A 27283-nucleotide genomic window follows, 5' to 3' on the forward strand; every position below is an offset into this window, starting at 1 on the left:
TCTGCTCCTTCATTTTTTACTTTTTTTTTTTTTAAATGTGAATTACTCACAACAATGAACTTCAATATATGTGACCTAAGCAGCTGTATTTAACAGTTGTCCAAATAATTGTTTGAATAGAAGTCTGTATCACCATAGAATTTATCCAGAGAACAGGAATATGTATCATTATACGCCAAAGGCAGGACACACTTTTCTGCTTGTTTTGACAGCTCCATCATTCTGTCTATTAATCAACTGGAGGTGGAAACAGAGTAAAAAGGAAAAGGAAGGGAAGTGGAACTGGCTATGTCTGAGGCAATCATTCACTCAACATGTAGAAAAAAATGTAAAATGAAAACTACCTGCCAGAAACACAATTAAAAGTGCAACTGACAGCCAGAGAACTGCCTATCTACCTGCAATATTCTACCTTCTGGATCTCCCCTGAGCAACAAAAGTCTGTCTGTACAAGCTGGAGAAATCTGTTCATTTAGTACATCAACTTTCCCATGCGCAAATTGGAAAAAATTAGATTTTTCTTTGATCAGAGGTGATCTGAGAGCTACGTGTGAAAACCTATACACACACATCGCTTGTGGAAAGGTCAGTTAACGTTCTCTAAGTAATTATCTAGAGACATTCTTGCTTAACCTTATAGCAGAGCTTGCTCTGAGGGTTTCTCTCCCTCTGCAATCCTCTCTACTAGCAGAGTGAAAAATGTTCTATTACCCCACGCTTCTACGGAAGCGGACCTCTGATATCCAGCTGCCCATTAGTAAAGCTAGCTTGAGCCTCGCTCTTTGCATATGCATCTCAGGAGACACAAAGCGCAAGGATATAAAAAGTACTTCAGGATATTCAGTACTGCAGAAACACTATGCTCTCCACATGCAATCTAAATAAAGCTTTAAAATCTTATTGATTAGTGACTTAGTTCAGAACAGGGTTAGTAGGGCAAAATACAGTTATAGCAAAACACGGAACACGCTTTAAAATTCAGAGTACCGACTGTACCTTACAGATTTTGTATAGAGATTCCTGACCGTCTCCTTCTGTATCTTTGAAATAATCATGTGCTGGGAATGTACGATGAATATCTCGTGTAATGACACTCTCTTGAGCAGAATCCTGTAAAAAAAGAGATAAAAAGTATTAGCCTGCTAACAGTGTAATTAAACATAACAGAATATAAAATTCTGTGTGCGGTTAGCATGGACACATTAGATAACTGCTTTCTGACTCATCCCCTAAAAATGCTTTGAGAAGAAACTGAAAATTCTCTAGTCTCATGTGCAGTAATAATTTGACAGTTTAACGAGAGCAACGTGGCATGTTTTCTGTCCTTCAGGCTTACAGTTCAACTTTAAAACTCACAGGAAATGACTAGTTATTTAATTGTAGGTGCATTTTTACCACAGAACATATACTTACTGGATTTCTCTGGGAGTAAAAAATACAAAGAAAATTAGACTGTCTCTCTCTTGCAAGCTTAGAGGTATTAATTTAATATGTGTATCAATCTCCCGTAAAACCTGTGTTAATTACAAATTAGAACTACTACTTAGAAATGTTCAAAGTTTACCATTAAGTGGTCTTTAAAAGAACAAAGCCAGAATTACCAGAAAATGTTATACTTTCAGACAGATCCCAACCTTTGCGCGCTACCATCTCCAATTCAATCACATTTTTACACTGACTGGCAACTAGGGATGAGTTCAGGTGCCAAAACATTGCTGTCAAATGCCATTTTAGAAGCCCGAAGATAACCCTGCCTGGTAAGCAACTGCTACTGCAGAAGGGTAAGAGTCTGCTCCAAGTGCTGCATCATCTCTGTAAGCTCCATGTGGATAATCTGCATATCCAAAGACAGCTAAAATGACACCAAATGCCCACGTTTAGGCAACTGAGCTGTTCCCTAGACATACCTAGCTCTGTAGATAAAGAAACAATTGCTTACGATGCTGCATTTCTATAAAAAGATGGAAATCATTGCAATCAGACCTGAAAAATACCCCTGCGTGTAAGAGAAAGTGGTATCAAAATGTCAAAGCTGGAACTACAACAGTTAATCAATTATCTTCAGGTTCCAGTTACCCTCAGGGGGAGATAGTACCTTCAGGTCAGTAAATATCAAATGGTGCTTTTCTCTATTACCTTTGTAACCCTAAAGGAAAAACCAACAGAATCCTCACCTCCAACTTTGAAAATAAATCCTTTATAAATACTTGTACCTTGAAAACAAAATATCTCTGTTATAGAAAAGCTTCTAAACCCTCAGATGGCAGTTTTTAATCCAGGACTCTCTATAAAAAAAAGCTTCTTTACACCTGCTGTAAATCTCCCGGATTCAGGTGGTTTCCTAATCCCGTAAAGCTTCTACGGTGAGCCTCTGCCATACTGTAAGGCAGTTGCTGGGGGGGCTTAGCTAGAAGCCCACAGCAATTCCCAACTACGGTTTGCTTTTGGGCCCATCCGTAAGCAACAGATAAAGACATGACCCTGGGCTATATCAGACCACCTCGGAGGTGAAACCCATCGTTGTATTTCTCCATTCACTTCAATGGCAGGTAAGAAAACAGCTATAGTTGCAACAAGCATAAATGCACTTTAAATTTAAACGCTTTCTAACAGCACTCAGTTCAGTATCACAGGTAAGTTGAAAAAAAAAAAAGTGTGCTTTTTAAAAAATCTACTTCTCTTCCATTCTCATCTGTCTTCTCATTTCCTTTGATTCTCTCAACACTCCGTGTTAAACTATGGCTTCATCTTTCCTCTCCATCCCTCTCTGCACTTAGCACAATCTTCCAGTTCTTGCACACAGAATTCTTCCTCTACCTTCTCTCTCAAATCTCTCCCTAAAGTTCTCTGAATCTTCACCATCATTAATTTACCCATTTATGATGTCCTAATTTTCTGTGATCTCAGCTGTTGCTCTCCCTTTGCTTGACAATAACATCTTCAGTACAAGACAATAACACGATCTGTACTTTGTAAAATACCAGGAATATTGTTATGTGCTAAGAAAAGGAAAGCTTACAAAAAGAGGTGATGTTTTTACTATGCTAACTAGTACTGCTGGAGAAAATAAACACACTTTTGTGCTTTCACCAGGTCACCATCATGTTTTTCAGGACATATAAGAATCATGCAACTATTAGCGCCTGAAAGTAACCACACAGTCTAAATCACGTGCAACAAAACACAGAACAATAATAAAAAATTAATAATAAGCAGTTCTCTAATTAGACTTCTTTAACGAGTATTTTCATTTACATGACTTTCAAACACAAGAGAGGCTAAATAATTGCAGTCTTCCTCCCAGATTGATCTGATGATTTAGTTACATTGTGAGGAAATGCCTTAAACAAGATCCACCAGTACAGCACAGTCACCGAGTCCGTTATAAAAATCCGTTACGTTAATTCTACAGGACAAATTTGAGAAGATCCAGGCATTTTGAAGAAAATTACAGGAAGGTCACCACGTCCAGAACATACATCGCTTTTCTGTCAAGCAGGGAGATTGTGTTTGACTTCCCTCTATTTCTGTCTTTTCTTGAACCGAGAGGCCAACACAGAATTGAGCACATAAAAATCAACAAGACAGATGTCCCAGGTATGACCAAAAAGTGTTTGTGTAAAGGCCTAAATGCAAATTCACTTTTATTGAGTTAAAAGGAGCCTGAAGCAGAGTCTGCATTCAGCATTATTAATAACAGATTCTTCTAAAAAACTAGAGGAAAACAATTAAATGGATTCCAAATAAAATTTAAACTGAAAGTCAAGATAATTAACTCCTTCTCAAAAGACAACATCCATCTGAAATACGATAAACCCATAACCTAGGAGAAACAAGAAATGAGACCAGAGTGAAGATCAGTGTAGAATTACTTCTTAAAATATATTTGAAACCTTTTGGTTAAGTTTCCATCTTACTCCAGATAGAATTTGTTGACAGCGCTGTTCTCAGGAGTACCAAAGCAGGTAAGTTTACAGTTACCCTAATTCACATTTTTCAGAGGATTTTTATTCTTCTGAAAGTCATGATTACTTAATTTCTTATGAAAAAAGCTAAGGTGAGATGGCTATCAAAGCATTCAGAGTTTTAATGATCTTTCTTGATTCTAATAATCATTCTGTGCTGCCAACTCAGAGAAACAATATTCTACTGAGGAAAAGAATTATCTTCATATGTCAACTATGTGACAGCTGACATCCTACTGAACAAGCTCTCTACTTTGAGTCGTCTCACTTAAAACAGCTAAACTTCTGCAACTGGGATACTAACTCCCTCACACTGCTGCCATCTGAAACTATTAGGATGCTGTTGAACGCGGACATTTGACACCAGAAGGCTGACTGATGTGGAAATACAGAAGGAAACTGAAAACTGTTCACATTACATGAATGCTGAAAGAAAATTAAGGGTACACAGGCACTCAAAATTAAGAAACATAGGGCAATCTCTATGCATGTACATCAGGAATTAAGAACATTTCACAGACTCTCCAAAAAGAACCTCTGCTCATTTGTTGTCCTGAGTGTGCCCATTCTGGTGATGAATTACGTACGGTTAGGGAGTAGAAGAGACTCCTGTAGGTAGAGCCTTGCTTCCTTTGTCACAGGAATTGGAAGATAAGTATGGTGTGAGCCAGAAAAATGTAATAAAGAAAGAAAAATCTCTTGGGTCGTAACATCTCAATGCTGTGTTAAGACTCAGATCCTTTCCTCACTTCTGCTCAAAAGTTGTTATGTAAAACCAGCCACATCACTTACACCACTTAAAAATTCCAAGAGTAGTCACTTGAGCTTTCCTTACTATACAGCTGCCTCTATTACAGCTGGCGACTCAATATGAAGAAATGCAGAATTACTTACAGTTGCAATTAAAGGAATTCAAGAGTTTTATGTGAATATTAAAAATAAAATAAAACAAAATAAAGCAGGTCACAGGTGTCTCAAACCTGGCTTTCAAACTGAGCAGTACTTCTGACCTCAATCTCCTTGTGCTCTCTTTCCCTGGTTAATAATAATTCCCCATCTCAGTGGGGTGTTATGAAAATCAATTAACATCTGAAGCACTGAAATACTGTAGTGATAGAGTCCCACAGAAATGCCAAAGAGGAAAATAATAACTTCATCCTCCAATCCTGATCTGAATGGTATACAGTAAGGCACAAGGTTACACAATGAAAAATAATAAGGGGGAAGAAAACAAACAAACAAAACCCAAAAAAGCGCTGCCCATTAGATAAGTACTATTCCTTCTGTACACAACAAGGCAGAGATCCTGGGAAAAAGACAATCCAAAATCACAGAATCATCTGTGATCAAGAATATATCATTATGCATATGAGTAGGCAATTTTCATTCTGTACTTCTTAACTTCCAAAGGCTTATCTCTAATCTTATTTGAACCCCTTCAAGTTTGGTTTTATCACCTACACTTACATGCAAAAACGATATAATCTGTATGAGCTGGAGACTCAGCACGAGTTCACCTGACTGGACCCATTTAAAAGATCTGTATCTCTCAAACAGCTGATTTTGCATTAAATTGTCCTGCCCGTGCTTCATTTGTTCACTAGCTAAAAACAGCCGGAATCCAGAGTACCAAGAGAAGTAAGAAAAGAAAAAAAAAAAAATTAAAACGGGCTTTCAACATCTAGAATTACCATGCCCTGGAAATCTGGTGCATCATGCTTCTTCAGCATTAGATACAGCGATTTTCCTACATGCTGTACGGAAAGCAGAAACTCCTTGGCTGCCAGGTGTTCATCACTCTTGTTTAGCCAGAGACGTACCATGTGGGAACACACCAGCTACTGGCAGCAGGAGTTAGAGGTAGCCTCAATTAATCCATGCTTCTGAAAATCTGTAAATTTAAAAACTGACTTGCCAAGTGCACATTATTCCACATTATGACATTGTTTCAGTACTCCAAGTATTTTGTTGAGGGAACAGATTTTTTGCATATTGCTTATTTTGTTCCTTCAAGTCCTTTGTGGCCCTGTACAGTTCCACACATGGGAATATGAATAATAACTTTAAATTCTCTAAAACACAATCGCAAATAAACAGCAAATATAAAATACACAAAACAGATGAGGTCAGGCAGGATGGGTTTGAAATGAGCTGCATAACTGGCACGTAGCTTTGCCCCTCGTTATTAATGATGACTTCCTAAACTCATGCTTTCAGTGAAACCTGGCATCACATTGTGCCAGCCGGCTTTTGTCTTAGGTTTGCTCTTGTTTTTAATAGCTATTACTTAGGAAGGTTGGCCTCTCCGGAAGACGAAGATATGCTAGACCAAGTAAAAGGCACGTTATTGAGTTTACTCATCACACACAACATACACACAACATCGTTTTCCATACACGTTATAACCCTCCAAGTAGAATGTCATATCCAAGAAAATCCCAGATTCCCTGCCAATCAGATTTGGGGGAGGGGAGAATCAATAGCTCTTCCTTTAAAAAATATTGAATAAAAGAAGTTTGGCTCAGTTCTTCTCCAGCATTTTTGTAATACATACCTTGTAGTTCAGCTCTTTTCTAAAAATAGATTTTTCTTTCAATCATCATCAGCTTTTATTCAGCTGAGAGCATATAATACTCAGAGAGTTCTAATTAACAGAGAAGCAGAAATTGAGAAAAAGCAGGGGATTATTCTTTAGAGACTTTTTTTTTTTAACAGTTACCTATCAAGATATTTAAAGTGAACATAGTATTTAGGTTAGTTCAGTAAACACACAGGTCAACTGAACTTTGCAAATTCTGGCTCACTGTCAGCTGTATTTATTGCTGCTTAGGCAAAACTGCTTTCTACAAGCAGAAAGAGACCCAACAGTCCTATTGGACATGGGGCCAAATCAATACTTCAAATCTGAGCAGTCCAGGGCTTCTGGATCTAAATTTATTGTCAGAGTCCCTCTTCAGCATAAGATTTTGCATTACTAACATAGTTCTGCCCAAGAAAGCAGATATCTTCTTTTAGCAAATTATCTCCCATTCTTCTCAAACTGGGTTTGACGAGGTAGTGGGCAGCTGCCCATGCCTCAGACTTTTAGAATTCCCAAGACTGGATCCTCAGAAGGGCATCCACAACATGCCTCTTTTTAGACTAGGAATGCAAAATTATCAATCGCTTCTAACTACCCAATTCTCTAATTGTTAAAAAGCTTATGGGCAAGGACCCTAATCCTTTTAGATACAATACCGCTGGGATTGCACTGGTCGTTAGCTCCGCATGAACTATTCTGTTATTTATGTGATCACCCATACCAGTGCCAAGGAAATGGGGAACGATGCTCATTTGGAAAGGCTGTCACTGTATTTCTTTCAACACTTAAGTCAATCTTAAAACCTCTTGAGAGGAAGAGGAGACCTGATGAGGACACACTGACCAACTGCCCAGCTTGAGGATTTTAACCCTCCCAGAAGCTGATGCTGGTATTTTTCACCTACGAGATGCTGGAGAAGGTAGACTTGGACTGTAGAGAATGACAACTCCAGGATTCTTAAAGATCTCACAGAAGAAAAAGGTAGTACTAAAATAATAAAGATACCTATGTAAATATTATTCCATATGTAGCTATAAAAAAGAAAGAGATATTGTAGCAGTCCCAGAGGTAAGGCAGAAACAGCTCAGATCTTAACAGGGTTGAGCCGTCAATCAGCAACAGACTAGATGACATTTTTCTGTAAAAAAATCACAGCAAAACTACATCAGACACAAAGCAATCAGTTCTGCATACACTCTCTTGTTCTGAAAAACAAAGAATATCCATGACCTTTACTATCTTTGTGTTTTGTTTTCCTCCCCCCTCTCCTATTCCGTACAGCCTCCCTCCCTGGTATGCTACTGATACATAATTTATTCTCCCTACTCTGCCATATCCTCTCTGAAATACGTTGTCAAAAGAAAAACGCTGTTTGTGCTGCTGGGCAAGAGATCAACTTTTGAATGCACCAGGCTCAACCTTTTGCCATGGGCGTTTCAGAGTCACTCTCCAACACTTCTCTTGAGCGCTGGCTGATCTCCCACACGAGGGAAGGCGCCCTGTCCACCAGCAGACGGAGTTTGAGGGGCCTTCCCGAATGATGCACAGCTGGCATGAAGGGCCACACACGTCTGTTTGTAGGTATCACAGTATTTCAATTTCCATTTTATTACGTTTGGCGCTTTATTTGGGCAGATACGATATCCAGCATTCTTTTGTTAAAGGTTAGAGAGAATTTTTTAAGCACCGGATTTTGTCTTAGGTGTACTCTTGTTTTTAATACCTATTATTTGGGAAGGTTGGCCTCTCCAGGAGACGAAGATATATCAGACCAAGTAAAAGGTATGCTATCCAGTTTACTCCTCATCATTTCATTTTTTTTTAACTGAAAGTATATAGGCACTATCTTGTGAACAAACAACTAAACAGGTAATTCACAGATGTATCAATGTAGCAAGTTAATTTTGTCCAAGTTCCTTCTGGTTTGATAATTTTTAGATGAGGTTTCTGATTATGTCTCCTCTGTTAGAGACACAACTGCATTTGTAAAGGTTGGAAAAAATGTTCTTGTGATTAATCTGCAATTTGAAATTCAAATATTTCTGACTACCACCAACTCATTGGGTAATTTCCAGAAGCAACTGGAAAGGTAAGGCCTGCTTCTAACAAACAAAAAATAGAGAAGGGGGCATATTTGAATTCTTGACTCCTATTTATCTACCTTAATTGATGGTGCTACAAATATTACTTCAATTTTAAACAAATGCCTAGAAATCTCCACTACAAGCATAAAAAAAGAAAAAGACAGTTACTGCTTAAAAAAAAAAAAGCTTTAAAAGGAAACTTCTAAAAACCTAGGTCTTAAAAATTTCCTGCAGTGTCACTGACCCAGTTGATACCTCTCTAGTCAGTGTTTCTTTCAACACCTTTTTACAAATTCTGAAATTAAACCTACTTTTGGCAAGCAAAAGATGACATGATCAATGTAACTGGTCCATTTAAGATTGTAAAGAAAGCATCGCTTTCCAGAGTTGCTTGACTTTTCCTTTTCAAGCCAAGCGGCTCCAGGTTTAAGAAAGAATTCTAACAAAATTCATAGATGCATAGGGCCTCCTAACACAGCCTAACCTTTAGCACCTGTGTTGCTCGCTGTTGGCAAAATGTTAATAAAAAGAGAAAATGCTGTAATATCAAGGAAGTTTATCTGGTTCAGTAATGCTGTTTTTTAACAAGGAGGAAATGCCTTACGGCACTAAGCAGATAAAGATTTGCCAATACATTGACTTTAAAAAGCTTCTTAAGCTTTGATTTGTTGAAGTGCGTAGACTGTTTCTTCAAAAAGGAAACGTCTGCCCCCATCTTCTTAAACAATGGAGTCCTTCCAATAATCCAGACAGAGATGCTTCAGCAAGACCTGTGGTCAGCTGTAATGTCTGCAATAAGTAAAAAACACCAACCCGGTTTCCTCCCTGATCCACTCCCTGACAATTCAAGCAAACATTTGGTACCCTGGATGCTTTCATTTTAATACTTGCTGCGACAACACCACCTCAACGTTCTCTTTACTGTGAAAGCACCCTGTTATTTGGAAGTACGTACTTCTTTGAACCACCCGTCTTCCAGAGCTATTAAGATCAACAAGCCCATTATAAACTTCTTTATTCTTTATATAAGAATCCAAAATTTGGTGATTTTATTGACTTGACAGCCCTTCATATCACTCAACATTGACGACATCAGACTATAAGACCAAAGACTCTGGCTCTTTTGGAGCATATACAATCAAAATCATTTTTTGACTAGATCTTAACGTCTTTACTTCAGTCTCAGGGATCAGTCCACCGGAGAAGATGAAGGCTAGCCGGACAGCTAGGGAAAAGGGCAGAAATACAAGCACACAGTTTTCATCCCTGCAGTCATAAGGTGGATCACACATTTGCAGTCATAACATGGATCAGTTCTATTATTCAGTTATGATAAGGTCTACATTAAAAGCCAGCAACCACGTAACATTTAAGCAAAGGTGAAGTTTAAACACCACCGCCCTCAAGAAAAACCACACAGCTGGATTGAGGCCAAGTGTGTTTTCTTACTATACTTTCCAAGCGCCGCCATCGATTAAACACAAATTTATAACGTGGAGGGTTTGTTTACCGTGTTACTAGATCATTACATTTAACACAAAGAAAATCACTTCCCCATTTTTTCAATAAGCTTGCTTACACAGACAGTTAATTCTCACACAAGTTCTACTGCAAAGTCTGTCAAAACCCAAAACCCACCTACAAAAAGAAGCCAGAAAATTGAATTGACTTAGTAACTTCCTTGTCACCATATCCTTTTCACCTCCAAGAACGTCTCAAAAGATATTGGCAGAAGAAGGAACAAAACGGGCATCCCATAATCAGGTCTGACAGAAAACTAGAAAGAGACGAGCGGTACCTCCCACGGGGCTCGGCAGGTCTGCCAGGAAAGGAACTTACTTGGAACTTCTGAGGCCTTCTCAAAACTGCCAACAAAAACAACTCCTCATAAATCAAGAGAGATCAACTTAAGCTGCTGTCTGCAAAGGCATCCTCCAGAGATGTGCAACTGGAGGCACTTTTTTGCTGTATAATAAAGGATAACATACTGAGACAAGGTTACAGTGAAGGGGCAACCTTGATTCAGCTTTTCCTCCTATGTTTTTTTTCCTCTTGGCTTTCCAGACAAAATACTTCTCATGAAATTTTGTTACTTCATTATATGTATATTCATCCGAGATGAAGAAGAGGCTCCGACCTGTAGTTAAATGACATCAAGTGCTTTGTAAATGTGATTACAACAGGCTGGTGAACAGCAAAACGGGGAAAAAAGTTCTGTCAGAGACTCACTGTGCAAAACAGTCAATGGACAACGAGCAGCAGCAAGCAGGGACTGAGACATGGGACAGAGAGGGAAACAGAACCAAACAGAAGGGACAGAAATGAGGACAAGAAGAGGTGGTGAAATGAAGAGGACCAAGAAGAAATAAAACAAGATAAAGGATGGGAGAGAATAGAGGAGTAGCAGATAGATTGTATTTAGTCTCATTGACTCATAAAAGGAAGCTATAAATCAAATATCTTCATTTAAATCGATGAAAATCAGTTTGAAAGAAAATCCAATTTAGTTTTATATTATGCAGGCTATGGAACTTTTAAAAATCTAATTAAGGTACTAGATAGGTGAGAAGGCTTTTTTCCTTTTTAAGAATTATAAACATATTCTAGACTTAACCCTACTGTTTCGAGAATTCTTGAACTCCTACAATATACAGCTGATGTAGATTTAAATTTAAACTTCTTAAAGTTGCTTATCTACTTTGGACTTATTTAAGTGCATATTGGCTTTTTTTTTTTTGGATACTACTGCTCACTTGACTTAATCATCGCAGCTAGAAAGCACGATTGAAGAAAACATTGCATGGACTGCAATACTCTGTAATCTGGATACTTACAGGTATTACTGAAAGGAATACAGATAACAAATGTTCAGTCTTGTTTTCATTACTCTATCTGACAAGCATTACTGTATCCTGCACTATACTTCACCATCACGTTTCTTAACAGACTTGCAGATCTCATTTGGTTATAATGTGCAATCCCTTATCTATTTGACTTTAGCTCACCCACACTTAACCTACAGTGTTTTAACAAGGTATTTACCACTTTTATCACCATATATAGCTGATAACTTGCAATTGGAGGAAATATTAATCAAAAGAGCTACTTAAAAGTGCATAAATGTGTATTAGAGAATATTGCAAATGAAGATGCCTTCTTACTACTTCCGAATCTACAGTTCTATAACATCGCATGTTCATTTATACACAAATTTCCATCCATTTATGAGTAACATCCATATTTATGAGCTGCATATTGTTTATATTTTTTTCTATTTTCAGAGGGCATTCCTTCTGGAATACTTAGGAGCCGTTAGGAATCTGTGGGTTTACAGACAAATAGCCTATATTACTTCAGATCATTCATCTCATAAAAATGAGATCCATCCATGTTTTAGAGTGCTCAACATGGAAAGTTCAATCTAGAAGGTAAAAGGCAATTTATTATGCTCTTTTTCATAAATTGGTATTTACTACTGTTTTAAAACTAAATGCCATGTAGGTTTATAAGAATGTGTATATCATCACTTTCAAGGAGCATATAGCATGGTCAAAGGATTAAATAAGTCCCGAAGAACATCACATGCTTCTCAAATACATTCTTTTCCCAATGGCAAGGTAAGGACTAAAATATAAGCACAAAACTGTTTTACAAAAGTTATTCTTAATGCTGACAAACATAAACAAATTAATATCAAAAAAGAAGTAACAACAAACTGATTATCAGGACAGCCAATACCCTTTCCTTAACATATGATGTGCATCTAAATTTAGACACAAACAACAACCAACCCTATGTATCCAATTTGTGAAACCTGGACTCTTCTCACATAGATTATGGTAGACTGGCTAAACGTTACTTTGGAAGTGCCTTCACTTCAGGCAAAAACCTGCAGAGCAGTTCAGTGGAGGAAGAAATCTCCGCTCCATCAAGGAGTCTCCTACTGAATCCCCGCTTACTGAAAACTGGATGTGCTGCTGCCAGTTGGTGAAACTTTAGTTCATGTGTAAGAAACAGTGGAAAAAAATTAGAACAAAACTAAACAACTGTAATATACCATCATAAGAACTGTGACACAGCTATCCCACTACATTACTGTAACAAAATCTGATCTTTGGAGCAGAAGGATGACAAAGCTGTACAGCCCATTGTGAATGGCATCTCGTTTTGCTGCCTCACACAGGTATCTAATGCTTTTGGTGGTAAAAAGGGCATTTGGACAATGCCCTTAATAATACGCTTTAGCGTTTGGTCAGCCCTGAAGTATTTGAGCAGTTGGACTAGATAATTGTTGTCAGTCCCTTCCAACAGAACCGCTCTACCCCATTCTATTCTAAAGCTTCAAAGACACGACCCTCACACTTCCACTTAACCCTCCAATCTTAGAATTCCTGACTAATATTTTAGTACAGCACAAAGCCTTCCAAATCACAGAAAACTATTTGAGGGTAGATAACCCATACAAGCTCAGAGCGCAGTCAGAGGGACATTTCTACCAGGGGAAGGACCAGCTTAGTGGAACACAAACACATCCCCATTTAGAAAAAGAAAAGAAGAAGAAAAGAGCATGTTTCTTTTGGGACATGCTGACTGGCATGGGGAACATTCTCAATGTGGATTTTTGGCATCATAAAACTCCCCAAACTGCTTTTTAACTATGATGCAGAAGGCAGATGTACCTGATCTAGCAATCCATCTAAGTGACTTTATTCTTACAAAAAACAGACTAATTATCTTAACAGGCAGAACAAACACTGATCAGGGCATTAGCAATATTGAGTCTTACCAGCGCTTTCACCTTCTCAAGATCAAGACAGAAAACTAAATTTGTTGTTCAGAAAAGTGGGTTACAGGCTCTCAAGGACAGATCAAGCAGAGGGAAAAGATTAAACTCTCACTATATAGATGTCTGTCAAGATAGAATATAAAAGATGGAAAACACGTAAAATATATAAGACCAGATCTGATTCTAAACAGAATATGATCCAAAGTTTTCCATTAAGTACCTGCAGCTTTTTCTGCAAAGAATCAGTAAGCGTAAAGACAGATTGCTATTTATAGGCAAACCAAAAATGTGTGTCCAGCAAACGCCTGGAGTCTCTCACTCTTTTGTTCTGCTTAGTACTTTTCTATGTGACAGGTACCATTTTCCCTAGTTTGCTCTTAATCGGAAAATATTTTATCACCAAAGATTGCAAAAGCATTTGACTTGACATGTAGTTCCTTGCAAAGCTATCAGAAAAGTATGGTATCCTATTAATAATGAAAATTTAAATAAACAAATTAAAATACATGTCTCAGACTAAGGTAGGAAGCTATTCATTTAATAAAATCTCTCTGCACATTGTTGGTGTGACAGTGGCTCAATCAGCAGTTAACAACATTAAAGTTCACAGCCTGCTATTTTTAGTTCAGCCTTACTTTGTGTCATAGGAAAAAAGAGAAAATATAGAAGTTCAGCCTGAAGACAGATTTTAAAATTATCTCTACAGTTTTCCTGCAGCTAAATTTGCTGTTTCAAAGCAAGCAGTAGAAAAATGATCTAAAAGTTCTGCCCAATCTGAGAAGCAGTGTCAGTTACAAACCAAAAAACCTGAAAATTAAATTATATGAAAATTTAAAAAAACCAAAAAGCAAAGAAACCCAAAAACCAAAACATGTGTGGGGAAGGTATGGTTCCAGCTGTAAAACTCCAGGGATCTATCATATCTAATCTATCATGATTGCAATTTTTAAGTTATACTCTACTGTTTAAAGAGTTCATCCCAAATCAAAATGGTGGGGAGAAAGAGAAGAAAGGGCACACCACACATTTAGCACTCCTGACTTCAGTCTCAAAGACAGCTCAAACCCAGGAGAGGGCAGGTGCTGTTTCCATCTTGCCTCTGATAACACACACAAAAATTGCAGGTTCACAATGACCAGGAAACATCTTAATTCAGCCTAGTTCCCAGCTGACCTAACGATTATCCCTGCCTCCAGGAAGCACATTTTAGGTTGGGCTACAAAGAGGAAAAAAACAACCCACCACGATACAGCCATGAATCAAAATATTTTTTTTATAAGAAAAAGGATCTGATAGCACTGATTGTCCCTAATTCTCAGGCCCATCATATAATTCATCAATCAATCAACATTTTAGATTGTAATTATATTTCTCAGAAAATATTACTCTTTGCAGTGAAAATAAGTCAATCATAATTTAAAAAGTAAAAAAGGCACGCTATCAAAAAGTATTTCCCTCTCAGGCTATTTGTTAAACTAGGCTTTTTTACTTCTAAGCATAGAATTTCCTGTAATTCTTCCTGATCTACCCTCTCCTGCTTTTATGTCCTTTAACACATAAACCCAAAATACTAATATATAAAATGCTAACTGAAAAGAAGTATTTGTCATTCCATTTGCAAATCACACAATTGCCTATCATTCTTAGTCATCCTAGATATGTCAAGTATTCTAGCTTCATATACATAATGCATAAAACTTCAAACAAAATAGCTTTTGCTTTGGATTGTTTTTCCCAGTGCACCATTCCAAGAAAGCAATATAATACACTACAAAAGGGCAATACATTAAATTTGCAGAGGGGTCTTTTATTTGTCTTTGAAATTATTCATTATGAACAAATGCTCCAGGAGCAGACCTCATCAATAATTGACAGAATGATAGGAGGAACCTCGCAAGAGAGAAACAAACCGTATGGGGAAACCTCTGAAGAAAAATAAGGAAGAAAACGCTCACAAACTACAGTGGTATGGGTTAAGATAACATTCCCACTCCTCTCTGACACTGTGATTATCACCGGGTGAAGTATTAAACCCAGCATGGTGTTTAAAGTTGGTAGAGGTCTCTGTCTTCATAAAATAATACAAAACTGACAACTGACACAAGAACGTTACATTCAAAGTACACGGAACGCACACTTTAAATACAGACTGAAGTGCATTACTCTCACTGCAGGTACAAAATAAATACATTTTTCAAACGTATTTTTCACATTTATTTCCTAGTGGATCACCTAGAAACATGTCAATGATGTTGCAAAGGGGTTTTTTTTTGAGAAGACAAGCATGTATTTCCGCATCTTTGGCAGCAGCGTAAAAATACAAAAACCAAACCCTGAAGTATTTGTTAATTTGTAGGCCAATAACTCTTCATGCTTCGTTAGGCTTACTACTTATTTTACAGCTGGCTCCCAGAGAGAGGAGGAGAGAATCCCTCTCAAATGGACAGGCAACAATGGCAGGTTGATCGCTGTGACCACAGGAGGCCCCAGTGGCAGCCACCACCCGTCACCTTGAAGAGAAAGGGACAGAGCCCAGTAAGGGATTTATTCCAACTCGCCAAAGTAAAATGGAAGTAACAGCATTCTTTGAATCCAGGAATTGTCCAAAACTCACATTTTCAGCAGGTACTAATTGCACTGCACGTGGTTCAGGGCTGCCGCAGCCCGGTGCTGCCCCTCCCTTTGGCCACGCATCCCCACACACCCCCTTCAGCCAGCGCCAGCACTTATCCAGTCGTACGCCCAGCTAATCTAGGCCACAGCTACCCCAGAGGAAAATATATCATTAATTTCCATCCAGGTCAGCTCCCTGATGTCTGTTCCTGGCCCCAACAGAGCTGTGGAGACGAGGCAGGGGAAGCGGGAGGGTTAGGCCGCAGCCGCCCGGACTCACACCAGCTTCAGCCACCAAGGCAGCTATCTCTACCTACCGGCTTCTCAAAAAGCAGCAGTCCTGTGCCACATCATATTTCATGTGGGACAGAGTTTAAAGAACCTCTGCATCTGAAAGTGCTGGAAAGAGCACTTGGCACAGAAGCTGCTTCCCAAAATGACAGCTCGGGCCTGGCACGGTTCGCCAGGAGGTTTGTCACGGAACCTCCCGGGTTCCCTGCGCGCCCGCTACATTCACTCCTGTCACTTAAAAAAAAAAAAAAAAAAATCCAAAGAATTCCATCTTATGAAGCACTGCAGGAATGGTCACCTGCCACCAAAAAAAGAGATGGGGTTCGCCTGACTCTTGGCAGCTGATTACATCTATTAACAGTCAGTAATGAGTTCCAGGTGCCTCCCACCCTCACCCAGCACTCCCCGTAACAACGCTTCTTCCACAAGTTCGCCCTCTGCTCAAGAAAGTTGTCTGCATCTCTAGCGATCAATACTGATTTATTTTGTTCCTTTAAATATTTTAATGTATTTCAATTTTATCTCAGACAACAGTATTTTTAATGTACTTCTAAGCGCAGTGATAACATACCACAGTATTTCCTAGTTTTGAAAATGCATTGAAACCAACACAGTTGAAGCTTTAAAAAAAAAAATTACATGGCAACCAGTCTGGCACACAAGAACCAAACTTGGCCCAAGGACTCCACTGCCAGGTAGCTGAAGCCAAAAATAAAAAGCTCAGCTACAAAGAAATGGAATCCAGCCAAGTTAATTTTGTATGAAACTGCACAAAATAAGAGGGCAATACACCACGAGAGAATTGGATTTCAAATCTCTCATCTTTTCTGTGAAAGATGTACAATACTGACAGCACAGATGGCACCGACTCACTCCTAATCAAAACTAATGAAGTTGAACTTGATACACAACCCTTTAATGAGCAGAATGTATTTTTGTTTTCCCATCCATTTGAAAACTATCACACAGCAATGAAATCATTAAGCCACACATTAAATGCACAATGTATCATAACAGAGGTAGTATTTTGTGAACACCTGAGAAAGTTAGTAGCAAATGATGAGAGAGAGAGATATTTAGTTGAATTGTAGGTGGCTTTCCTGTTCCAATATAATGTTTAATTAGTATCACATACTATTAATCTTTAAAGGAAAAAGTCTTGTTCAGTTTTGTTATTTTTAAAAGAAACTTTACAAGGCATGCTTAAAAAAAAAAATACATTCCACTCATTAGCATTTAAATTCATATATTGTACATACCCAGCAAAAATCATGGTAATGAGTTTGGTGACATTTCACTTTACTAGCCGCTACAGCATTAAAAATCTGCACGCTTGAGGGTCAGGGAGAAATGAGGGAAACACGTGGAACAACTAGCCGGACTTACCATGTCTGGATCACTATGTCAGTGCCGCGCTCAGTTCAAAACTAAAAAGCCTGTGTTTTTACTGGGTTGTCTTTAGTCCTTTTTAAAATAAAAATATAAAATGCTTCATAACAAATAATATTAACTACTTACAAGAAGACAGAATCAGTGCATGGCTTACGGTCAAAAAAATAAAGAAAATCAATAGCAAATTGTGAAATCAGATGAAATAAGAAAATTCACCTCCAGCACAGACTACGTACAGTGCATTATGCCTCCATTTGGAGTTATCGACAGCGTCGTGTCTCCAACTCCCTGTTACTCTCTAAAACATGGCTGTGCTGCTCGGCGCTGCCAGGGAGAAGGGGGAGCCTCCGGCACCGCAGCACAGGGGCCCGACTGAGCACCGGGCAGGCGCTTGGCACAGAACAAAAAAAGGCAATGGTAACTGGCAGTGGAGATAAATTTGCTTGGATAATACAAAACTTAAAACAATCTCTGTTTGTTCTTCCTTTTCACAGATTCCTCGCAGCCCAAAGCCTGGGATTTCAGGATTGCATGCATCTCATTGCGCAAGTTCCACTGCTTTGGTATAAAATATTGTTTACAGCTCTTGATACAAATGCCATCGAAACCAAAATCAACCCTATGTATCTAGGCTAAACACTGAAAAAACAATGTTTCATCTGATCTGATTAAAAACAAAAACAAACCCCAAACTTCATTATAAAAACAGTAAAATTAGTCATTTTAAAAAACCCTGCCCAACTGAATTCCTTTTGTGCAAAAAAGCAAGAGCCAGAAACACAGTACAAAAGGTACCTTTAATATAATAAAGACATCCCAGTTAGCATTTTTTATTAATTATTTTCATAAACATATATTGTGCCTTGCAATTAAGATGCTGCGTGCCTGAGTTGCCATGACAGCACAACTTCCACAGAACAATAAATTCTTCCAGCTCAGCCACGAGCAGAGCTCTAAAGCAGCCAGAAAGGCTGGATTTGGAAGGTTTGCGGGGCGACCGGTGGAGACGGGGCAGAAATCAAGGGGGGGTGGGAAGCTTCCACTGTTTAGAAAAACATAGAAATCAATATGATACTAAGTGAGACTTTCGCGTTTCCAGGGTGGCTTCTGAGGAATGCAAATTCTGACTTCCCTCCCGAAATTGTCCCCTAATAGCTAAAACCAGCCCTGACAGACTATTTCAGCAGCCCCAGCTGGGGCAGCCCGGTGGGAGCTATAAATAGTGCCCGCCGCCATCTGCCTGTCCCGTTGCCACGCCAGGCTCGCAGCGAGCCACCAGCCCCGCGGCCGGGGAGCCGGCCACTGCGCAAAGCCACGCTGCACAGCTCCACATAACGAGGTGAGGAACAGAAACGGCACCGCTGTAATTAACTGCTGGTTTTGTACTCATTACTATACAGACATTGGATGAATGCTAAGGGAACCTGGAAAAGTATAATTAATAACACTGTGCATGGTCCACAGGCACTTTTCTTACTGCAGCATTCAGACACAGCTCCTCATGATGACACCAGTCTTGCTTTCAGTTTCACAGAAATTAGTAATAGATAAAAATAAACCTCAAATACCAACTGCAGTAGCCAAAAATAACCCCGCTGGGGAGCCAACTCAAACTTTCTCAATGAGTCAGAGTGGAGAATTCGGTGCGAGTTGAGACCCCCTCCTCCCCTGACCCTCCGCTCTCCTCCCACCACCAGGCCAGCGCACAGACATGGGCACAGACCCTCTTAGTGCTGCTCCGAGCACAAAGAATGACCAGAAAGCATGTTTCCACTTCCAGAGCGATCCAGACAGCTCGAATTTCCAGAAGCAAACCATCACGCTACTGGTATGTCTGTAGTTTAACATCTGCCATGCAACGCCCAACAGATGGAAGGAGGTGACCCCTGTGAGCACACATCTCCACCATGGCTGAGAAACACCCCGTTTCACCACAAAATAGATTCCAATGAAGTTGACTACTCAATTACTGCCTGGCACTGCCAAATAATGTTGCTAATATTGGAAAAAGACATGGTATTGGATTTTTTTCCCCTGATTAAATACTTCGGGGCTTGATTCTGCGTTCACCGTGGTGGGAAGCAGAACTGCTACTGATTTCACAGTGCTACGGCTTCACTCTTCTAAGATAAAAGCTACCTCTACATACAGATTTTGTTGTCACTGTTCAGAAGTTATATAAAATTCAGCAATGTTTCTCTGATATTAATAAATCTATGTTTGTAGAGCTTTTATCAATAGGTTGAGAAAACACATTTTGCTTTTTTTTTAAAAAAAAAACAAACAGTGCAGTTCTGAGTACGTTTGTTCTATCCCACATATTTGGTTCCCCAATATTCTTAACACTTTCGAAACAGATCTCTTATTTCCCTGCTCATTCCCGTACACATCCTATACAGCACAGATCAAGGGAAGCAGTAATTCTGTACTTGGCACTTGTGACACTGCGTGGCCTGTGACAAGCCCGTCAGCACTCAAAGTCATTTAAATCAAGAACTTTTTTCCACAGTTAGGATGTGGATTGTTCGCACTGGCACATTGGTATTTCCTTTAATACAGGAAATTTTATTTTTCTACCATTCTTGTACAAAAAATGGTTTGACATAGACTATAACTGCCTAAAGCCTTTTCATTTAGAGAAAATAACACAAAGTGATAACCTTGTTTTGTTTACTATATCAAGATCTTTGAAGAGTTGAGTAATTTTATAGCCTGTACATAAATGTCTCCAGCATCGCTCAAACCTACTTTTTAAGTGTTCTGCCATCAAATTAAGCAAAATTGTTCCTAATATTTTCCTAGAAAATCATGCTAATTGTTCTGTGATGATGCATGATAAGCTCAATTTAGCCTGCAGTCTTCCATCTTTTTGGAATCTCTCTAGTTCTAAAGAAAATCCCTATTTCCACTGCCTATAAAATCTAAACAGATGCAGAATGATAATTGTGAATTGGAGCTTCAGATCTGTCTACACTGGGACTTTAGTGCCAGGTAAGCTCCAGCGAATTGCCCGTTCAGCCACAGCTACGCTAACAGCATTGCCGCTCCACTTCAGGAAAGAGAGGCAAGAATAACAGAAGCTTACTTACCTCGAACTATTTCTCTTTGAGATGTGCTCTAGACACAACGCTCATGCTGCGTGTTGATGGGACACTAAGAAGGCAGTGCACCACACGCACAACAGGTCACCCTGAGCGGATTCAGAAACTCCCCTTGGAGGTGTGTAAGACTTTGCCAGACCAGGCTGCTGCCTTGATTTAGTGGTGGTGACAGTCCTGCTCCAAGAGAAAGGCTTGACTGGGTGACCTCTGACATCCCTTCCCCATGCCTGGCTGCACCTCCTGGATGGACCCTCAGACATGCCATATAGCTTGTCCTGTCTCTGCTTCTCTTTAGGCCCTCTGCTAGAAGGACTGGAGTTCTCCAAGAGGACTTGGAGAAGGGAAGAAGAAATTGGTAAACAAAGATCCCACTCAGGAATCAGGCTCTTAACTTTGGCTGAAGGTCACCTGCCGTGGTGAGAATCTGCCACAGCTCAGCTGTCTGGTTCAGAAGGATGGCACCTGGTGATCCTTTTTTTTTTTTTTTTTTTTTCCCCCTCTGACAGCAGCCAGGATCTCCCAAAGCTTTTGTATTTCCATTGTGTAAGTGTACATGAAGCCTGCCTCCAGGCGACGGAGCTCAGTCTGTGAGTGGAATGAGGTACCTCACAAGTTGTAGTCACTCTAGTATCTACAGAGCAAGTCAGTAGGAGGAGATTGCAAATTTTCACATCTACTTTTTACAAGCTAATCTTTCTGACAAGGTAATCTCTAATGTACTTTAACCCACGTACTGTTAACTTGCACACTCTTGACACTTTAAATATCCACTTTTCCTTCCCATGGGAATTCGCCTCAGCAGCGGAGCCAGTGAAACAGGAGCATTTGCTCCCTCTTTCTAGGCAGCTAGCAGAATTTTAGTTTCTCGTAAGTGACTCTGTCAATGACTTTGTTTCAATTATATGTTCAGACTGCCAAATTGGATAAAACGCATCCTTTGTGAAACTTTCATCTCATCCCTGAAAAGATAAATTCACCTGTCTGAATAAGCAAAAAAAGCACAGAAGTGGTTTCTTCTAAGCACAGAGAAATACCAGTCCATGGAAAACCTGAGATACGATCAACATAGCTTAAAAAATTATTATCAGTACAGAAATATGCAGCCAAATTCCTGCAATTTTAGAGTTCTTTGACTGAAATGGAATCATAGAGTTGTTGAGGTTGGAAGGGACCTCAGGACACTGTCCGGTCCAACCCCCTGCTCACATCAGGGGCAGCCACAGCAGGTTGCTCGGGACCACCCTCGGTCAGTCTTCGAGAATCTCCAGGGATGGAGATCTGGCAATCTCTGTGGGCAGCCTCTTCCAGTGTTCCACAATGCTCGGGGTGACAAGCTTTTTCTTCTCATTACATAGAATATCCTGCATTTCAGTTTGAGCCCGTTGCCTTTGTCCTGGCACTGGGTAACACTGAGTCTGCCTCTGTCTTCTAAACACCCCCTGCCACCAGGTATTTATACATATGGATGAATTCCCCCTGAGCCTTCTCTTCTCTTCTTCAGGCTAAATAACCCCAGGTCTCAACCTCTCCTTGGATGATTGATGCTCCAAGCCCTTAATCGTCTCCATGGCCCTGTGCTGGACTCACTTCAACATGCCCACGTCTCCCTTGTCCTGGGAGCCCTGCGCTGCACTCTGTGCCTCACGAGGGCTGAGCAGAGGAGAAAGATCTAGATACATGAGCAGTTAATAAAGGGTCATTTTTTATTAACATGTCATTCTGCTTGGATGGGGTTTCTTCCAAAAAAGCAAAGTTGCTATGAACATTTAAAATATATCAAGCTCACAAACCAATACCTTTTGAAATAGTGTATTTTTTTACTAATGTATTTATTTAGAGGAGACAAGCAACATTTTTTTCCATTTCTGTAGCAGACAAGAAGTTTCCATCACAGTGAGGTTTCCAGGCCAGAAGCTAGTGTTTTGACTCTAAAACATTAAGCATGAAGCACTACAGGAGAGTGGCAGAACAAAAGGTTTTTATCATTACTCTTCAGGCTTTAATTACCTTTATCAAATGCCATCTGAGACTAGCTATTTTTAAACCCGTCCACTGATTCTGTAATTATACTAACTTACCACAGACTTTATTCTTCCCTATCTATACAGCTCTATCCTAAATAAAACTTAATACATTTGTGTAGAAAGTATGGTAGGATATTTACACACCAATCTGAAACCAGCAACTTCCAGACACAATTCTGGGTTAAAGTTGCCAGGTAAACACAAACAAACCCTATAAAAGGGAAGGGGAAGTGGTAGACTGAAACGATTTAGCACCACAAAACACTTCAGTAGCAGAGGCAAGTGGTCATTAAAAGATTTGCTTTTATGCAGTGTAAATATAATTTGTGATAATTTAAATACAAATTGACACGGTGCCCTTTATTATTACTTATGCAGTATCATTTTTTATGCATCCACTGGGAAAATGAAAACCAAAATGTCCATTTCTTTTTTTGTTTATCATCACTTTCAGTCTTCTGCATAGCAGAGTTAATATCCATCACTAAAAACTGTGATAGTTGACAAAAAGAAACGAGAGATTATTTAAATACTTTTATTGGATCATAATTATTAAAAACTTTCACTTTTACTTATCATCAATTCCTTAAGCAGGCTTCTTTACCTCAGCTAAGTCTAAATTCTGAGTTAGAAGATGAGCCCTTCTAGAGGCCCCAATAAAAGGTGCCCAGCACTGAAACCAGCCTCACCACTGAACTGTTGAAGGAAATTTAGAATAAAAAAGCCACACACATCCCCCTCCAAAAAACAAGACAGATAGGCAAACTGTAGGTATGGAAAGTGAGAAAAAGGCAGGAGAACAGCCCACTGGAAAGAAGGGAAAAGTTGCCCACTGACACCCGTAAGGAGACGCAGCCCAGCAAAACCAGACATATCGATGACATCAAACACTTCAAGAATTAAAGCAGAGTAAGTAGGTATGCAGGGAAAAAATACGTAAACTGCCATGGGAGTAACACAGACGAGCAGCACTCTCAGTTGGAACTGGAATCAAAAACTCTTTCGAAAATACCCTTTTCTGGAAAGGTGCTAAATGACAAGGCTTCAGAGTCACATTCAGGCTGGGTTTTTCTTGCCAAACAAACCTTAATTTTTTGTAACGCGCGATGGCAGACCCTAGCAAGAGAGGCAGAGCACACCCATCTCACATCTGCTGTGTACCTCAAAGCTGGGACCTTGAGACATGAGAAACATCTATTTAAATCCTTCTTCAACCAAGGACAAAATTTAATCCAATTCTTCCATATCCTCCCCAGCGAGCATGCAAAGGGAGCTCTCTGTAAGCTCTTTCTCAAACATTCAAAGAAAGCAGACTATCATCACAAGAGGGGTCAAATGACTGACAGAGGAGGGAGCCCTCCTCCTCCAGAGGAAAAAAAAATATAAAATCAATATATTAAAAACTATTTGTAATAAATCAAAATCTTGGTAGGGAGTCTATTAACACAAGTTTTAAAAGGTGAAGAATAGAAAGGAGGAAAAATCCCAAAACATAAAAAATTCATGCTGTTTGATTTAAAAGGCTTCTCTCTTTTACACATTTTGAACCGGATCAATAAATGCTTTTTAGGAATATGCTTAGAATTGTGTAACTTGCACATGTGTGTTAACTCAAAATATAATGCCATTCTCCATTGTTCTGGAAAGCTAAAGGAGTGCTAAGTATAGCTCAGATCCTGACAATATTTTTAAAAATACCTAATTTGTTCATTCTGTGTTCTTCTGCTTTGATAATTATTTCTTTTCATCTCTCCCTGACTCACACGCTGAGGCGACCAAAGGAGAATGAACAAATAGAGGTGGGAGGAGAGCTGAGAAGTGGCACGGACTTGAAAAGCTTTGAATGCCTTCAATCATCTGGAAAATCACAAGTACCAACCTTTTAACTTCTTTAATTAAAGACTCATTATACATAGTACTGAGCAGCTTTTAGTAGTTCACTACTAGGTACAATTAGATTTTAAAGGCTTTTCCTCATTTTTAGGCCACTTTCAGTTTCTAACACAATATGTAAACAACTGCACTTTGAATTTCGTACTGGAAAACAGAAGAGTTGTGAAGACAAGGAGAAACTGAAGGGGAGGCAGTAGAGGGGAGCCAGAGCTCTGCCTTCTCCAGCCAGGCTGGCCTGAGACAGTCCTGCTTAGCTCCTGCTGGAAACTGCATCCGGATTCTATGGCAGAAAGAAATGACAGAAAAGCAACGTTGAAACTTTCAACGAGAACGGAGCAAAAGCCGCATTTTACCCCCAGTGGAGGGTGATGCGCCAGCGGTGCTGCATCCTCCTCCTGTGCGGCGGCCAGGGCCACCAGCAGCCGCATCCTCCTTCCACTGAAGTGTTCTGAGAACACCGCAGCATTCGTACGGAAATCATTCACCTCCAATATGCCTTTGAAGGCAGCACCGGAAAACATCACGCTCTCTTTTTTTGTTTATGTTTTGGAAATTAAGTCTTAAATTAAAAGACGTAAATGCGCATAGTCTTTTAAAATCTTGCTAGAATGATATAAACACAGGGCAGATAAAACCTCAAAAATGGATAGAAAGAATATGCATGATCGTGTCCACCATACTAAGATTTTAATTGATACTGATTTACAAATCTGTGGCAAGTAAGATTTTAAGTTTCTTGCTTTGAATATCTTCTTATTCTCAATCTTCCACCTAATTTTGGCAGCTATTGTCAGCAGGTATTTTAGAAGTACAGTACATATCCCTCAAAAGGGAGATTACATGTCACCGCTTGCTGTGCCATATTCCATGCAAGCCCACACCCACAAAGAATTGTATTAGATAATTGGTCACATTTCAAGAATAAGATCCTGATTTTGTAAGAACTAAAAATTGTTCAGCACTCCCTACAATTAAGAGACAATGGCATGTACAATATGCTGTATTTCAACCCTAAATTTAGATAAATATAAATCAGTATCTCCAAATCCAACGCAGAAAGTCTTAAAGAAATTATATGCATCAAACATACAAATACCATTTTATTTGTAAGAGAAAGAAGTGCAATACAAAATGCAAAAAAATGCATTTTAAATCAAGTTGAAATGCTTGAAAATAACAACATGTAGACAGAACTCAAGGCAGTAAAATATGGAGCTTGCAGGCCCCTTTCCTTCAAGGTTCTTTTTTTTTTTTTTTTTCAAGGAGAAAGAGCAGTAATTATATCACTGCTCAGGCCCAGGAGATGGGAATCAGGACAAAGAGAATGCATTTGAAAGCAATCCATGTCAGACCTGTTAATACCACAACATACATCTCTCTGACATTAACGGAGACCAACAGACACAAATAAAGTGCAGACAGTAGATAATCTGTTTATATTTCTGCTCTGCTTTTTAGTTAAGAACGGATTTTGTGAAATGAAAGGGTTTACTGAAAGCTATATGCAAAGTTCTTCTGCTGTTTTTCACTAATTATTTAAGAATTGTTGCAATTAAAGAGACAAAAATAGTGACTGATTATTTCTCCTGAAGGAGACAGCATCCCTGTTGCTATGGGTGAGGTTCTCCATCACTGTTTAATCCTGTTTATCCTATGCAGATGTGTTTAAGAAAATAAAGTAACTATTCATTTTTAACTCAAATAATACAAATTTTATCAACATCTTATAAATAAAAGTGTTCTTAAATGCTTGGACCTTGTAGATTCCAATTCCTCTGTTGTTTAATAATATAACCATATCCAGAATTGGTTTGGTGTGTAGATGTAGCAAAACAACTTGTTCAGAGTCAGTTTGTACCTATTGAAATAGGTACACAAATAAATTTAAATACCCCCCCCCATTCACCAGTGAGAATGCTTTTGAGTCCTGCAGGTAAAAAACCCATTTCTATCTAAATATCTAATAGCAGAAACAGCAAACAGCACTGTCCAAAGGATTGCGGAATTGGCCCTAGTAAATCCTACCAAGACAGACTTTGCCCACTCTCACAGTAAAGATGGGGCAGGCAAGTGGGTTGAATTAATTTTTCACAACAGTGAAAAGAAGGATAAAGGTATCTTTAGAAGAGCAAAGAAACAAAACCAAGATTATTTTTTTTTGTCTTAACTCTCACGTGAAATCTTCCACTTCTTCTCCTCCCTCACCCTCTTTTTTTTTTTTAACTGGTGTGGTTGCTTGGAGGTTTATAAACTTTAAGTTTCAAGAATTTCTACCAATACTTCCTCTCAGCAAGTACACATCTAAGAAAATCTAACCCCCAAATATAGGAATAGGATTAAGGCAATAGCCTGGGCTGGTAGGGAAGTTGCACAAAGTAAATCAATTACATTTATTAGTACCTGTGCAGTCCGGTACCTGTATAGGTACATATAGTGCAATATACACAATCGTCAGAGTCTAAGTGTGCAACGACTCATACAGATGTAACTGAGAGTCACAGAATCGTAGGGTTGGAAGGGACCTCTGGAGATCATCTAGTCCAACCCCCTGCC

General features: G+C 39.2%; 1 protein-coding gene across 3 annotated transcripts in view; it reads right to left on the reverse strand.

Moving 5' to 3' along the window:
- Nucleotides 1-27283, reverse strand: part of RABGAP1L (RAB GTPase activating protein 1 like) — a 252573-nt gene that overhangs the window by 116523 nt on the left and 108767 nt on the right. For all 3 annotated transcript variants that reach the window (XM_063343730.1, XM_063343731.1, XM_063343732.1), the window contains exon 14: nucleotides 997-1110. In XM_063343730.1, the coding sequence (XP_063199800.1) occupies nucleotides 997-1110 (114 nt within the window). The remainder of the gene's footprint in view (nucleotides 1-996; nucleotides 1111-27283) is intronic.

This window comes from Chroicocephalus ridibundus, chromosome 8 (genome assembly GCF_963924245.1).
Source record: "Chroicocephalus ridibundus chromosome 8, bChrRid1.1, whole genome shotgun sequence".
Lineage (NCBI taxonomy): Eukaryota > Metazoa > Chordata > Aves > Charadriiformes > Laridae > Chroicocephalus > Chroicocephalus ridibundus.